Genomic DNA, 13,939 nt, shown 5'->3' on the forward strand with positions numbered 1-13,939 from the left:
TAACTTCAAAATTATATTTAGTATATATGGAATTTGTTTTAACCATGGCATCATATCAGGGGATATGTAAATCTAGAGGGTTTTTTTGTTGTTGTTAATCCACCTCTTGGTTGATAAGACAAGCACTACTTTGTCTATAATCAAATAGTATATATGTTATCAGCTTCTTAGAGCATGTTTCTGCATTTCTCCAGTGTTACAGAAAATACCCATTTACAATTGTAATCAATTGTAAAATTCAAAATTCTTCCAGGGGGAACAAACATTCTATGTTGTTAAAGCAAATTCATTAACACAGATAAGCATGCACGTGCGTGCGTGCACACACACACACGCATAAACACACAGACATACTGGGATTCTAAAATAGTTTCTTGTTTTGGAACAGGATTAACTACCAGTATTATTTTTAAAGTTTTGTACCACGATGCAGATCAGTTTTAAGACAAGCAGAAGGATAATTTTAAAATGTGTTTCATATGGTCTGTTTTGCGTGGTAGGGTAATCTGGATAAATCTTCCTTTGAGACATTCTTTCCATTTATCTCTTTGTTTCTGCAACAACCTTCTTGTTCTTCACCTCCAGGAGGACAAACTTGACTTTTCCAGGGATTTACAATTATTTCCAGATGTTGGGTAAAATACAGGATTAAGAACACCATAATTTGCAAAAGTTCCACACCTCTTACATTTGTCCTTTATCTTTTAAATGCCCTTTTCATCATCATATTGCTTTTGCATTCATATTTCACAGTTTGCTAAATTTACATCTATTTTTCCTTCTCTTATTGTCAACTACCCCAATGTCAGTGGCTCAGTACTTGATATTTTGTGTTCCTCCCTGAGACTTACTGAATTCTCTAATACGAAGACACTGATCATACTCTCAGTGTGGGTTTCTCAGTGATGAAGTGGAGAATCTCTCATCTGTGCTGCCTTTAGCAGCTGTGTAAATACAGCTGGAAACTTGAAAGTGGACAGGGTCAATTGTAAATCGGTTTCCTTTCCCTTATGTGTTTTGGAATGCTGTTCTGAGAACAAGGAGCCGTGAATTTTAGTTAAGCTCCTAACTTCATCTTTTATACACATATGTAAGCAACTTTCTGAGTTTAGATAAAGCCTTGGACATATAACTTCTTTAGCTTCATGCTCTTCCTCAGACTTTGCATTGTATAATACCCGAAACCTCATAAGTGCATATATTACAAATCCTTCTGTCTTTTGCACGTTTGCTGCAAGGGTGGTCTATTAGTTTCCCAGGATTGACACAATAAAGTACCACAGACTAGGGGGCTTAAACAACAGGCATTTATTCCTTTACAGTTCTGAAGAATAGAAGTCTGAGATCTAAGGTGTCACCAGGGTTGGTTTCCTTGGTGTTAGATGTCTTTCTTCCTGTGTTTTCACGTGGTCTTTCCTCTGTGTGTGTCTGAGTCCTAATCTCTTCTTAGAAGGACACAAGTCACTTCCGATTAGAGCCCAACCATATGATCTCATTTTACCGTAATTATCTATTTAAAGACCCTATCTCCAAATACGGTCACAATCTGAGGTACTGAGAGTTCAGATTGTAGCATGTAAATTTGGGGGTGGTGTGTGAGAGGAAGGGACACTCTTCAGCATAAAGGAGGGAAGTATGAAGAAAAGGGAGCTGGTGATAAGAAAATTACTAAAGGATAGCTACTGGAACATTATTGAATATGCGGTTTCTACACTCAACAGGTATAAAATTGAAGTCAGTGTCACCCACTTATCCTCCCATAGGCACTTTTCTTCCTGCATTTTCTGTTTTAGGAAAACCCACCATCATCCAAGCAGTCACAAAGCCAGAACCTAGAATCATCTGGACTGTTTTCTCCAGTAAATCTCCCATGCTCTGTGAGCCCATAATGAGTCCTGCAATTCTGCCTCCATAATGCAAATTGATTCCTTCCCTCTTTTTTTTTTTTCCCCAAGGCCTCTTTCTTATTTTGGGCCATTCATAATTATGTGAATTACTCGAACGTTCTCCTAAACTGAACTCATTTCCTCAGTTCTGCCCCTTCTTCATATTCAAATCCATTCTTCAAATTACTCTCAGAATACTTTTCCCAGGAAAAAAAAAAATCTTGTGATGTCACTTTCAGATTACATTTTCCCAACAGTTTTGTTAATTTAAAGAATAGCATTCACATTTCTTAATTATAAAATATAATTCTTTCCCTTCAGTCTGATTGGTTGAACTTAAGTCACCCATTTGTTAACCCATTATCAGATCCAAGTAACTCAATACACTGATTGGCTAAGATAATTAAAATCTACTCCTTGGGTCACCTTCCCTGGAACTAGCAGGCTGTATGCGCAGGGACGGAGACCAGGACAAAATTTAAGATTTTGTTAAGGAGGAGAAAAGGAATAATGAATGTTACATATGCGATCAACAATGTATACTGCAGTTTGTTCCTTCACAGAATTTATAGTCTAGTGGTGAAGACAGAAAAATACAGTCTAAGTTCAGGTGTAGAGTGATAAGGACAAGTGTAGAGTTCTGTACACGGCCCACTGTGACCCAAAGGCTCCTTTCTAAATGAGATCATCAGTTCAAAGAAAGCTTCTTAAAAAGGAGGTGACGCCTAAACTGAATTTGAGAAGAAGGAGCAGGAGTTTGCAAATTGAAGAAGTGGGAAAGAGGCCTTCGAGCAGGAGGAACAGCATGTGAAAAGGCTCAAGGGTTGTGTAACAGTGTAACTTATTTCAGAGGTGCCCATCTTACAATCTGACCAGAGAGGACAAGAGATGAGGCCAGAAGGAGAGGCAGGGTCCATCAGGAAACATTATGTAAGTTTTGTTCTATAAAGCAATCTATAATACCTATTGCTACTCTATATGTAATGTTAACTTATATGCCAGACACTGTACACAGGCTCACATAATATAGCAATTTGACACTATGGTATAAACTACAATTGAAAGATGAAGAAACTGAGACTAAAAGGTTAAATGACTTACTCAAGGGCACATAGAGCTGAGCCTAACCATTCTTCTACAGGACCTTTCACCTAGAACTCAAACTCATGGAACTGGTCACCCCAAGCAATGACAATGACCAAAAATTAACGAGCTTGCAGGAATATATAGATCTGAGATACATTTAGCTATAATGAGGAAACATTTGAGAATGAAATATCTAAGGGAGAAGAAAAATCCTGTGTCTAATGTATATCCTCTTCTACTGAGAAAATTCTCAGAGGGACTGTTCTTTGGTATACTTGCCAGGGAAAGAACCCAAGAATCAGGTTCTGACCCAGGGTTTTTATTTTCTTATACCATCTGGATGTCATCAGTCATCGGTCAAATATCTTACCTCATGATCTGCTTGCTTCTGCTTAGAATGTCCCTTTCTCCTCCTTCAACTTGCTGACTCTTGTTCATTCTTCACAAATTCAGTTTAGGTGTCACCTCCCTTAGGAAACAGTCTTCAAACCCCTGGTCTGATTTAGAAAATAGCCCTGTGTCCACAGTGAAGCCTGTGCTGAACTCTATAGTCATCCTTACCACACTGCACCTTAACTGTGGCTTTAGGCTGTCTCTCTACCCCTTCACTCCAGACTACCAATTCCATGAAGATAAGGACATTGCCTACTTCCTTTTCCTCCTCCCTAAGAAAATCCTGATTTGGTTCGGGTCTCTGTCCCTCTTCCATGCAGTGCATATGACTCAAGGGAGGCTACCTCCTTCCACCTCAGGAAATGGATGTGATTGTTTGAGCCAGTGGTTCTCACCCAAGGATGAGTCTCCCTTACCCCTTGGAACATTTGGCAGTGTCTGGAAACGCATCTGGTTGTGACAACTGGTGTCTCCTACAGGCATCTGGTGGATAGAGGCCAGAGATATTGTTAAACGTTATACTATGCACAGGACAGCTTCCCCCTCTGCCCTCACCCCATCAAAGAATTATCTGGCCCCAAATGTCAATATAACTGAAGGGGTGAGACATCTTAGCTGAAGTCAATCTTTGTGTGACTTTGCTTCCTGACTGGTAATGGCATAAGGATAATTATGTGCCCAAAATGATCAATCAGGATGAAGTCAAGGACTGATATTTTATGATTGAGAGATAGATGATAAGGTTCGGAAGTCATACTATTATCACATTGCGGCAAAACAGTGTGATTATATTTATCCCATAATGGAGCAGGGAATGCCATGATTAAAAAGAGATTTTAGAAGAGCAGGTTTACTGTACAGCCTACAAGATAGATGGAAGGAGGCAGAACATGGAAGCTAGGAGGATTATGAGATAGCTCTAGCTACAGTCTGAGTGAGGTTACTTGGCAAGAGTTTCTTGTATATACTTAAATGATTAGCACAGCCCCCTAGACCTAAAAGAGACACAAGAATGTTTCTTGGATAGTTGGATGATAACTATTTTCTGGAACACAACAGATAAAAAAGCTATGATTCTGACCCAGTGTTCTTAATACTTAAAAATCTCTCACCATTTTGTCTATGGTTTCAGTGAAGAAAAATTGGCCAAGAGAGATGGCTTGTGCCTGTTATCCCAGCTCTTTGGGAGGTCATAGTGAAGACTGCCCGAACCCAGGAGTTTGAGACCAGGCAACATGAGCAGACTCCATTTCTACAGAAAAAAAAGGGGGAGAAAGAGAGAAAGGAAGAAGAGAGAAAGAAAAAGAGAGATTAACATATACTAAATTTCATATTTCTCTGTGTTTTAAATGGTGAAACTCCATTAGTACAGGAAAGAAAGAAAGAAAGATTCACATATATTAAATTCCATATTTCTCTGTTTCACATGTTGAGACTCCATTTCTAAAGAAAACGAAAGAGAAAGAAAGTTTAACATATACTAAATCCCATATTTCTCTGTATTTTGAAAGGACATCTTAGGGGAAGCTTTACATAAACATTAAAGTCCCTGTGTGTGTATGTGTGTATGTTTCCTTGTAGAATGACCTTTTGAACAAATGTTACTGGGATAGATTTTTGATAGTCTTTGATTTGAGGATGCACTCTTGGGTGGGTTTCTCTTCCAGCCTGACCCTAAGGTGAATGTCAAAGATCTCAATGTTGAGGTGCTCTTGACGAGCGTGTTGCGGTTCCAGAGCTGCAGAGAAGCCCCCAGGCCTCTCCCCTCTCCCACCACCCAGCCTACTCCTTACACCTTCCTTCCAGCACTTCCCTGGCTGGTGAGCTGACTTGAAGAGGTCAAGGGAATTTGTTGAACTTTATGTTTCTTTCCTTCGTTCCTAGCCGTGGCTGCCAAATAATCGTCTTATTTTTGCAGGAAAGTGACTGCAGTGTTTTACATTAATTCAGAGAAGCTTTCGGTGGGCTCCTTAAACATCACACCCTGTGCAGTCTAATAGGCATTTGTTGTGGCAGAGGTGCTGTTTTAAAGGCGACCTATGGTCCCAGCAACAAGCTTACAGAGAATTCAATGCATTCTTTTAGAATTGTGAGTGTAAAGTATTGCTTTTTAAGGTTTGTTATTTCTGTACCCAGTATGTTAAATCCAAAACATAAGATATTCTGTAAACATATGTTTAAAAATTGAGTTTTGTAAATTTACCTTATTTTCTTTGTTGCAATGGAAAACATTGCGTTCACTGATTAGGGGAAAAGTGGATAGCAAATTTAGTAGCCCCCATGATCCTTTATATATTTTTTTCTTGGCAAAGCAATTAAATTAGGAAATAATCTTCTCCGCTAACATCTGACAGTTACCATAAAATGATATCCTGCTTTATTGGCAACAAAACCAGTTTGTTTGAGTTTGTTGCAACATTTTGAGCTATTACATTACTATGAAAAGATAGATTTTAAATAAGAAAGACGAGTTTACAAAAATCAGAAATGGCAAAGCGCTTTATTTTTTAAAGCAATCCTCGATTTGAAAAAGTCCAATTTCAGAGGGGCAGCGTGTTAAATCCTTCAGGGAAGGAGAAGGAAGCACCAGGGGTGTCTGTCTTGGCCCCATCACGCCAGGCCGCAGCTCTTGCTGGCTGTGCGCGTGTGACTGTGTGCACGTGTGTGTGTGCACGCGCAGCCACAGGACCTCTGGGGCCGGCCTTCGGGGACGCTCCCCGCCCCGGGCTTCCCCACCAAAGGGAGCGGGGAGACTGCGGGGTCCGACCTGGGGCAGTGTGCAAAGGCAGGCAGTGCGGGCTCTTTGTGTGTCCTTGAGTGCGGCTCCGCGCCGCCGCGGGCACCATTTTCTGCTTCGCCCAGGACAGGCACATAAAAGGAAGGCGGCTGCCGCCCGTCGCCGTCCTCTTTCCCTCAGATGCCCTCTCTGCAGGTTTATTATTACAGTACGGGCCGCGCCGCCTCTCCCCACCGCCCTGGCAGGCCGCCGGGCTGTGCAGCACCCTGGCCGCCTTCACGCCTGGCGCACCCCCAAACCGCCTCCTCCGCCTCCTTATTTGTCTGAAAAGCAACTGCACGTCGAGGCGAAGAGGCTGGCCGGGGGCGGGGAGGCAGGCCCTGGGTTTGCGCGCGCCGAGCTCCCGGGGCGGGGCCGGGGCCGAGGCCGGAGAGCTGCGGGTCGCTTTGTCTTCCCGGGTCTCCACGCAGCGCAGTGGGGGTGGCGCAGCGAGCGGGGCGCCCCGGGGCGCGGGTGCGGGGTGTCGGGGCGTGCGCGCCTCTTGGCCGCTAGCCGACGGTGCCCTGAGCCGCCGATTCCTGCCGAGTAAGCAGTCTGGCTCCTAGGCGGCTGCACAGTGGCAGCAAGGCTGGGGCGCTGGCTCCGCGCCAGCTCCATCAGAATTAGCTCATTGTTCACTAGCACACTAGCGGAAGAGAGAGGGAGAGGGAGAGAGAGAGACTCTTAGAGAAAGAGAGAGAGACACACACACACTCTAGGAGAGAGAGCGTGAGGCAGGGAGATCATCTCCTCCTTTTTCCAAGGCTGCACTTCTTGGAAGTGAAGCCGGTTTGGGTTTTGTTTCCCTTCCCCCTCCTCCCTCCTCTTCCTCCACCCCTTTCCCCTCCCCCTCCCTTCCCACAACCCCCCCTCCCCCACAAGCTGTCTTTCTAGCATGATGCCCTTTTTCATCCACATTTGTGTTTCAGGTGTAGAGAGGAGAGAGAGTGAACAGGGAGCGGGGCTTTTGTCTGTAAGTATATACCATTCCTATCCCCGGCTGGGAGCGCTGCTTTCTCTTTTGTGTCGATTCCTTGCCGTTGCTCTTAGCTGGACCCTTCAACCCTGCAGAGTTCATGCTTCTTCCCTCTAAATTTTAAAGAGCTGAAGCGTGTACCTTGGAGAAATTCTGGCATTTTGGTCGTGCCGCATTCAGGCTGGAATTTAACTTGAGCTTTTTCTAAAATGCACAAGTTTAGAGGGAGAAATGAATTCTTTTGGGAAGGGGTGGGGTTTTGTGCTTGGTGGTGTGGTTTATTTTGTTCTTCTTGCTCCTAAAGCATTGTTGGAAACTGTGGTGTTTCTTTGCATTAAATGCACTTTCGTGCATGCAAGCTTTTCCTCCCCTTTTATAAAATTTGTTTGTGTCCCTCCGTCCTTACACTTGATCACTCTTTGAATGCTGCTGCTGCCGAGGGTCGTCTTAGGCGTTCGATCTTGCAGCACTTTTTTCTGCATTTTCTTATAAAGCAGTTGAACTTTGACGGGGAGGGCCTTAAAAATAAATGACTGTTTTCTTCTTGGTGATGATAATAATCTGATTTGCATTTATGTGTATCTATAACATTATAGGAAAACATTTAGAGCTTATGATACCCTTTTTGAGAACTTTTAGTTTCTCCATTCATCTTAATTTTTGTCCTAACTGTTAACAAAAGAGCTGTCTTCTGATAACAGAAAGGTTGAGGGTAAATCACTGCAGTATGTACATTAATGTTTATTTGGTTTAGGGAGAAGGACATAATGGTATATATTCCTGACTGCCCCCTCCCCCCCCCCCGGTAGGTTTTTTTTTTTTTTTTTTTTGAACACGGAAGGTTATGTAATGCAGTGCCATTTCCAAAAATATCCACTCTGAGGCATTACACTACACGGTGGAAGGCTGATTCCTATTCTGTCGTTTTGATTGCAAATATACTGCCAGTAGTATGTCTGGGAACAAAGAGCAGCCAGAAAACAATCTATTTTTATCACTTGGTTCTACTTTTAAGTTGCTAAACCTTTTGAACTCATGCAATTTAAAGATGAACCAAACACTAAGAATAGCCCAGGACTCTGCAAAGCCAAGTACTAGGGATTCCTTTGTCCCCTATTTAAGCCTATAGGCCACTTGGAAAGCTCTTTCAGAAATCCCAGTAGTTAACAATAATTTGCATGTAACAACCACAGAAAATGGTTTTTCATATGTAACCTCCAAAGAGGCATTTTTCATTTGCTGACCTGTGGTAAGGCGCTGTGTCTACTGTATTTAAACATATTTTGCAGGTTGGTCTCCCTGGACTGAAGAGAGGGAGAATAGAAGCCCAAGACTAAGAATCTCAAAATGGTAAGATTTGGTCATCAGAGGAGATTCTCAGTACTTCTTATCAGTCTATTACATGTAAATTTCAACCATCCACCATCATCCTCCTCAACCCTTCATTATTCCTACACCCCATCTGACCGTAAAAGGTTCTGTCTCCAGCACCTGGGAGCATTGCAGTACAGCAATTTACGTGAATTGGATCTGACAAATTAGTTCTTTTGATTTGCTATTATTTTGAATAGAAAACTAAAATTCGTCTTTTGGAAGTGGAGATTTATTTAATTTGAACAACAGAAACTACTCGGTTTTTTTAGGAAGAGTGATGTGTTGTGACACGCATGGAAGTGGTGACAGCAGTAGGACTCAAACAAAGCCTTGGGTCTTAGAGCCAGCCCCAACTTATCCAAAACTGAGGAGTCTGTCCAGCCGATCAAACAGCTACTGCATGTACTAGCCTTTAGCGCAATACAGATGAAAAGCATGAATTTTTCTATTAATATACCCCATCTATTTAACATAATTACTGTCATTTTTTCTTGATTTATAGCTTCATTTATGAGAGACATCTTACTCAATTTTAGATGTCTCTAAAATTTTAGTCAAGCATGTTAACCTGTAAATAAAAGTATAACTATTTCTGACAAAGCTTATGATCCACAGAGAATGCAGTTTAATGTTTGACTGCTGACAGAAGGCATACACATTAAAAGCAGCTGAATAAGTATATTAATCATCTATGAAAAATGTCCTCTTTGGAAATAAGATTAAAAAAATAATAGAAATATAATAAAACTTTTTAGTGAAGTACAGCGTGTCCTACTGCAGATGTTTATACTCTTTAAAACACCCCTTTGTCACTTAGAATGTGTGATATCCAAATTTAGATTTAGTTTTTTTCTTTTAAACGAGGGTGGAATTTAATGAATCAAAATTTAGTCTGATATCCTTGATGTTTTCTTTGAGATCAACCCAAGTATAAGCTTCCAAAGAGAAAAATGAATCAGGCAGTTAAATGAGTTCAGTTTGACTGTTATTAACAAGTGTTTTATTTTTTATGTGTGCCTCACTTGTTATTTCAACAAGTGGTATCAAAGCAGGTCATGAAGTAGGTCTTGCTTGGATCATGTTGGAAAATGATCAAATTAAGGAACTTCAGGTAGAAAAAAAGAAGTGAACATAAAATTAAGCTAGTCAATGGATTTCATGCAAATGGTTCCTAACTTCACATTAAATTCTTAATTAGTTGTCATAGAATAATAGGATGGTAATAAAATCAGCTGCTCGAAAGTATTTGTATTTTCTTAATTATTTTTTACTGTGATTGGCCACATCAACCTTGCCTCCAAGCTCGTTATCTCAGAACCTTACCTACTTTCTGTGATCATAAATAGATCACAGAGGTTCATGTATGTTGCAATATGTGAGGTGACCAGTTTAAACATAAATATGACTACTCACCCAGCCAAAGCTAACTCTATAGATCAAGGTTAAGGAGTAAGATATCATGGTTCTGTAGTAGTAAGAGGAATGAGCTTTGTAGAAGTCAAGCATGCCTGCCAAAGCAGAGAGTGGAAGTTGGAGCCATTTGAATGCAGAAAAGCAAATGCAAATTATTATTACATGTTAATTTTTTGCAGTTGTCATTTATGTATGGTGGCAGAATGGGAAATCACAATTTGTTGCTCCTGGAAGCATTTTTACTCATGAAAATATTCTCACAACTTTTTGGTGATCCTTTCATCAAGATGTCAGTCCCTTTTGGCACAAGCCCATTGCCTGAAATGAAACCACTGACAGTTATTGTCTGTGGGTGATTCCAAGTAACTTTCTAGCAATTCTCTTTTTCCAGAACGTCTGAGATCTTAAAAGTCTTTGCACAAATTAATGTAAAAAAAAGTTTCACTTTTTTTTTTTTTTTTAAGAAGTTATATTAGAGGTGTCTTGTATCTCCTCTTTCTCCCTTTTGGCAAAATCAAGTTAATTTTCTTTCCTTGATTAAAACTGGAATTACTTTGTGGACCTCTGTAACTGGCTTACTTAAAGACTTGGCCCACATTCAATAGAAACTGCAGCTAGTGAAGCAGTAGATTGAACTCCTGGACACCTCTAGAAAATATGTAAGCCTGGTTTTCCTGTTTGCATTTCCATTTACATAATTTAAAACACTAAAGAGGATCTAATTTCAGTGTATTTAACCTATTTAGTAAAGGGCTTATTTCAAATACAAATTTATAATCAGCTCATTTTAGTGTAAGAAATTATCCAGTACATTCCAGAACTCATAACATAGTGATTCAATATCTAGACTTTTTACATACCTAAAATGATAGCGTTTTACAATAATAATGTGGAGACACATAAGGATTCTTGAATGCCTTCCATATCATCAAAAAAATATAATCAACTTGTGCAGCTCTAGGAGGTGTGTCCTGTGTATGGGGCTCCTTGAGCACAACTGCAGGAAGTGCTATTTACATAGATTACAGTTGTGCATGGTGGCATCTGGGGTTTTGCAACTCAAGAGTACTGTTCTAAGTGTCAATTTTGAGTATAGTTTGCTGGATCTTACTTGAACAGAATTTTTTTAAATAACTCATTCCCCAGCTTTTTGTTTTCTAGTAAATGTGCCTCTCCCACCCCTACTTTTTTTTTTTTTTTTTTTCAATTAGCAGGATATTGAGTCTTCAACATTTCTTTAATTTATATTTGGCTTTTTGCTAAATTTTAATTGCTATGATTGTATTTTCCGTGATTTCTTACTATTTAGGTATTCTATTTTAAAGGTACCTGCTTCAGATAGGTTGAGAAGAAAACATTTCAAAATCAGTAGATGATCCTATTAAATAGTTTGAAAAACTAAATTATTTAATTAATTGTCAAGGTTAAGTCCTGGTTTTCAACATGATTGCCTTCTACACAGTAAACTTGCCTCTAAGTGTGTGTGTGCCATGGACTGACAGTGGCATAAGCATGGGCTTATTACATTTTAACAGGGACCTAGAAATTCGAACAATATAAGTTCTCTTTAAGACTGATGCTGAGCTTTTAAAACAGATGAGTTGACTCCATTGTATCATTCACAGAGCTCTGCTTTTTGTACAGTCTGAAGTGGCATTCATGGGTTTACAAGAAGACCCTTTCAATAATCTCTCCATTAACATAAGGTTTCCTTGTTTAAAGAAAAAGACAAAGATTGGGGAGGGATGAAGTCCTATTCATAGCTTGTGCCATTGGGTTGAGAATGTAAATGTGCCAGTTGCTCAGTGACTTTTGATGGTGAAGATGCTGAAGTGTACCTAGGAGGGTAATTTTATATGGTACTGTCTTTTTCACCAGTTTCCAGTGAATGGTGAGGGGGAGAATTGGGAGTTGTTTGGGGAATTAGGACAGTAGGGATAGTCTATTTGGGTTAAGCCAGTCCAGCTTCCTCTTGAGCTATAGAGATAATTCAGGTAGGAAAAGGTATTTGAGCAGCAATCTTGGAGTAAACAGCTGTTCCGAGTATCATTCCATTTTAACCCGATACAGTTCTTTAAAATATGTAAAGCAGATCATAATCATAAATACACTGAAGAAATTCACTTTATTATAAATCCTAAGATGAATATTTCTAAAATAGGAAAATACACTTCTAAAATGTGAATACTCTGCCGAACCAAATGAGTAATACCCAAATTTATACATGGCTATTAATGAATTTTATGCTTTGAAGTATTCATTTACCTGGTCAGTTAAAGACCTGACGTAGCATTCAGATGCACTGGGCTGACTGGCGATCCTTGGTGTGAAATGCCATAGCTCCCTGGGTCCTACATATTTTTATTAGTGTTGTTCCTGGATGGAAAGCCTTTTAAGGCTATATCCTCACAGCCAAAGTGAAATGGAAGATTGAAATAATTATCTGAATAATTATGCTCAAAAAATTGATTTTGTCTGATTCATCTTGGTAATTCAAAATGTTGCTGGAGTGATGTAGGAGTGGGAAGGATTTGCCTGAATTATCCATATAATTCCTGTATTATAGAAGAAAAAACTGGGGATAAGGAAATCTTACCAGCAAATCCAATCTGAATATACCAGAGGAAAATGTATTGAATGTACTTGGACAGTGTCATCTTGGTTGATGAAGATATATTACAATCTATCAATTTTAAAGGGTTCCTCTACTTCAAACTAGATATCAGGTTAATCATAAATTCTTAGTCCACATCTGTAGAAATTATGATTGCTAAAAATATCATTTATTGGGTGTAAATTTATTTGAAATGGACATTTCTGGAATATATTTTACACCTAGGAAGAGCTTCAAGAATAGTTCATCTTAGTGATTTAAAAAATAGCAGTGATCCTGAAATTGATCTGTTAGTGCATAAGTATCAACTGCCCTAATGGTCTGGGACGTAAGCATTAACATGGCTCTCAGCTAAATTCTAAATATCAATTCAGTTATTAGTAGTAATACCATGGTATTAACCAGGGTGGCATTATTTGTTAGTTGGATCATATGCATTTCTTTTTTTGCTCAACTAAATTATAGGCTTCCAGAGGATTTATAAACTTCATATACAGTGCTTGGTAAAGTATTAAATATATGGTAGAAATTGAATAAATATTTGGCCTATGCATCCTAACATCTATTAAGTTGAATTTTTAAAATCCATTCTTAGTGACTTAATCATATTTAGTTTTGTGAACTGGAAGTAATTTGTATTTTCAACCTCTTTTTTGAAAGGTATAGGAAGCCAAAATGAATGCAATTTTAGTTTACACAACAAATTATTTTCCATTATTAAAGGGATAAAACAAAATGCAGTGAAACCATAAAGTGTGGCACTTGCCAGAAAAGCGTGACTTGTGATGGCTCACCTTTCCCAGCTTCCAGTGCTACACTCTGACAGTATGGTGTGATGCCACCTCTCTGGGTTGGATCCCGCTGTTGTATTTAAAGCTCACAGCAGCTTTTCCTGCAGTGTGGATCCAGGAGGATCTTTACTCCCAGTATTGGAACTTTATAGCCTCGGTTTATTTCCAGTAGAATCTCTTTCTGTGATTCTGTGATGTGCAGCAAACTTAACGATGTAAAACTATAGAGTGCTAAATGGTACGGGTGATGTTATTGAGGACTGGGGATTGGGGATAGTCGTGGAAAAGTTTTATTAAGAAGGTCGAAACTACGCTAGAGCCAGAAATAGCAAATATATGGCTATCTCCATCATTAACTTTTATACGTGTAGGAGACATTGCTAATCAACCTTGAAACTCATTATTATTCAGCTTGAGTATGATTTCAAAATCCTCAATATGGTGTTCCAGGATGCCATTAACAATTGATTGGAGTTGACACAAAATTTGAAACCTAGAAGTGGACTCTATGCTCCCTGAGAGTAAGTACTATGCCTTATTAAGCTTTGATTTCTAGTACTTAGTACCAGTCCTTATATTGAGTAAATGAAAAATTAAGAATATTTGGGTAGATTTAGATGAGAGAGAGGA

The 13,939-nt window shown here is 39.5% G+C and overlaps 1 protein-coding gene across 13 annotated transcripts in view; it reads left to right on the top strand.

Annotated features, from left to right (window-relative positions):
• Nucleotides 1-6,037: 6,037 nt before the first annotated feature.
• Nucleotides 6,038-13,939, top strand: part of NREP (neuronal regeneration related protein) — a 28,191-nt gene continuing 20,289 nt past the window's right edge. For 2 of the 13 annotated variants that reach the window (XM_032274518.1, XM_032274526.1), the window contains exons 1-2: nucleotides 6,978-7,114; nucleotides 8,407-8,467. Coding sequence is in view for 9 of the 13 variants with exons in the window: in XM_032274526.1 (XP_032130417.1) it covers nucleotides 8,465-8,467 (3 nt within the window). In the remaining 4 variants the exon portion in view is untranslated. The other 11 variants (XM_032274578.1, XM_032274570.1, XR_004267741.1 and 8 more) reach the window with 11 other exon arrangements.

The sequence above is a fragment of the Sapajus apella genome, unplaced genomic scaffold, assembly GCF_009761245.1.
Source record: "Sapajus apella isolate SASKATOON/1434 unplaced genomic scaffold, GSC_monkey_1.0 scaffold1, whole genome shotgun sequence".
In the NCBI taxonomy this organism is placed as follows: domain Eukaryota; kingdom Metazoa; phylum Chordata; class Mammalia; order Primates; family Cebidae; genus Sapajus; species Sapajus apella.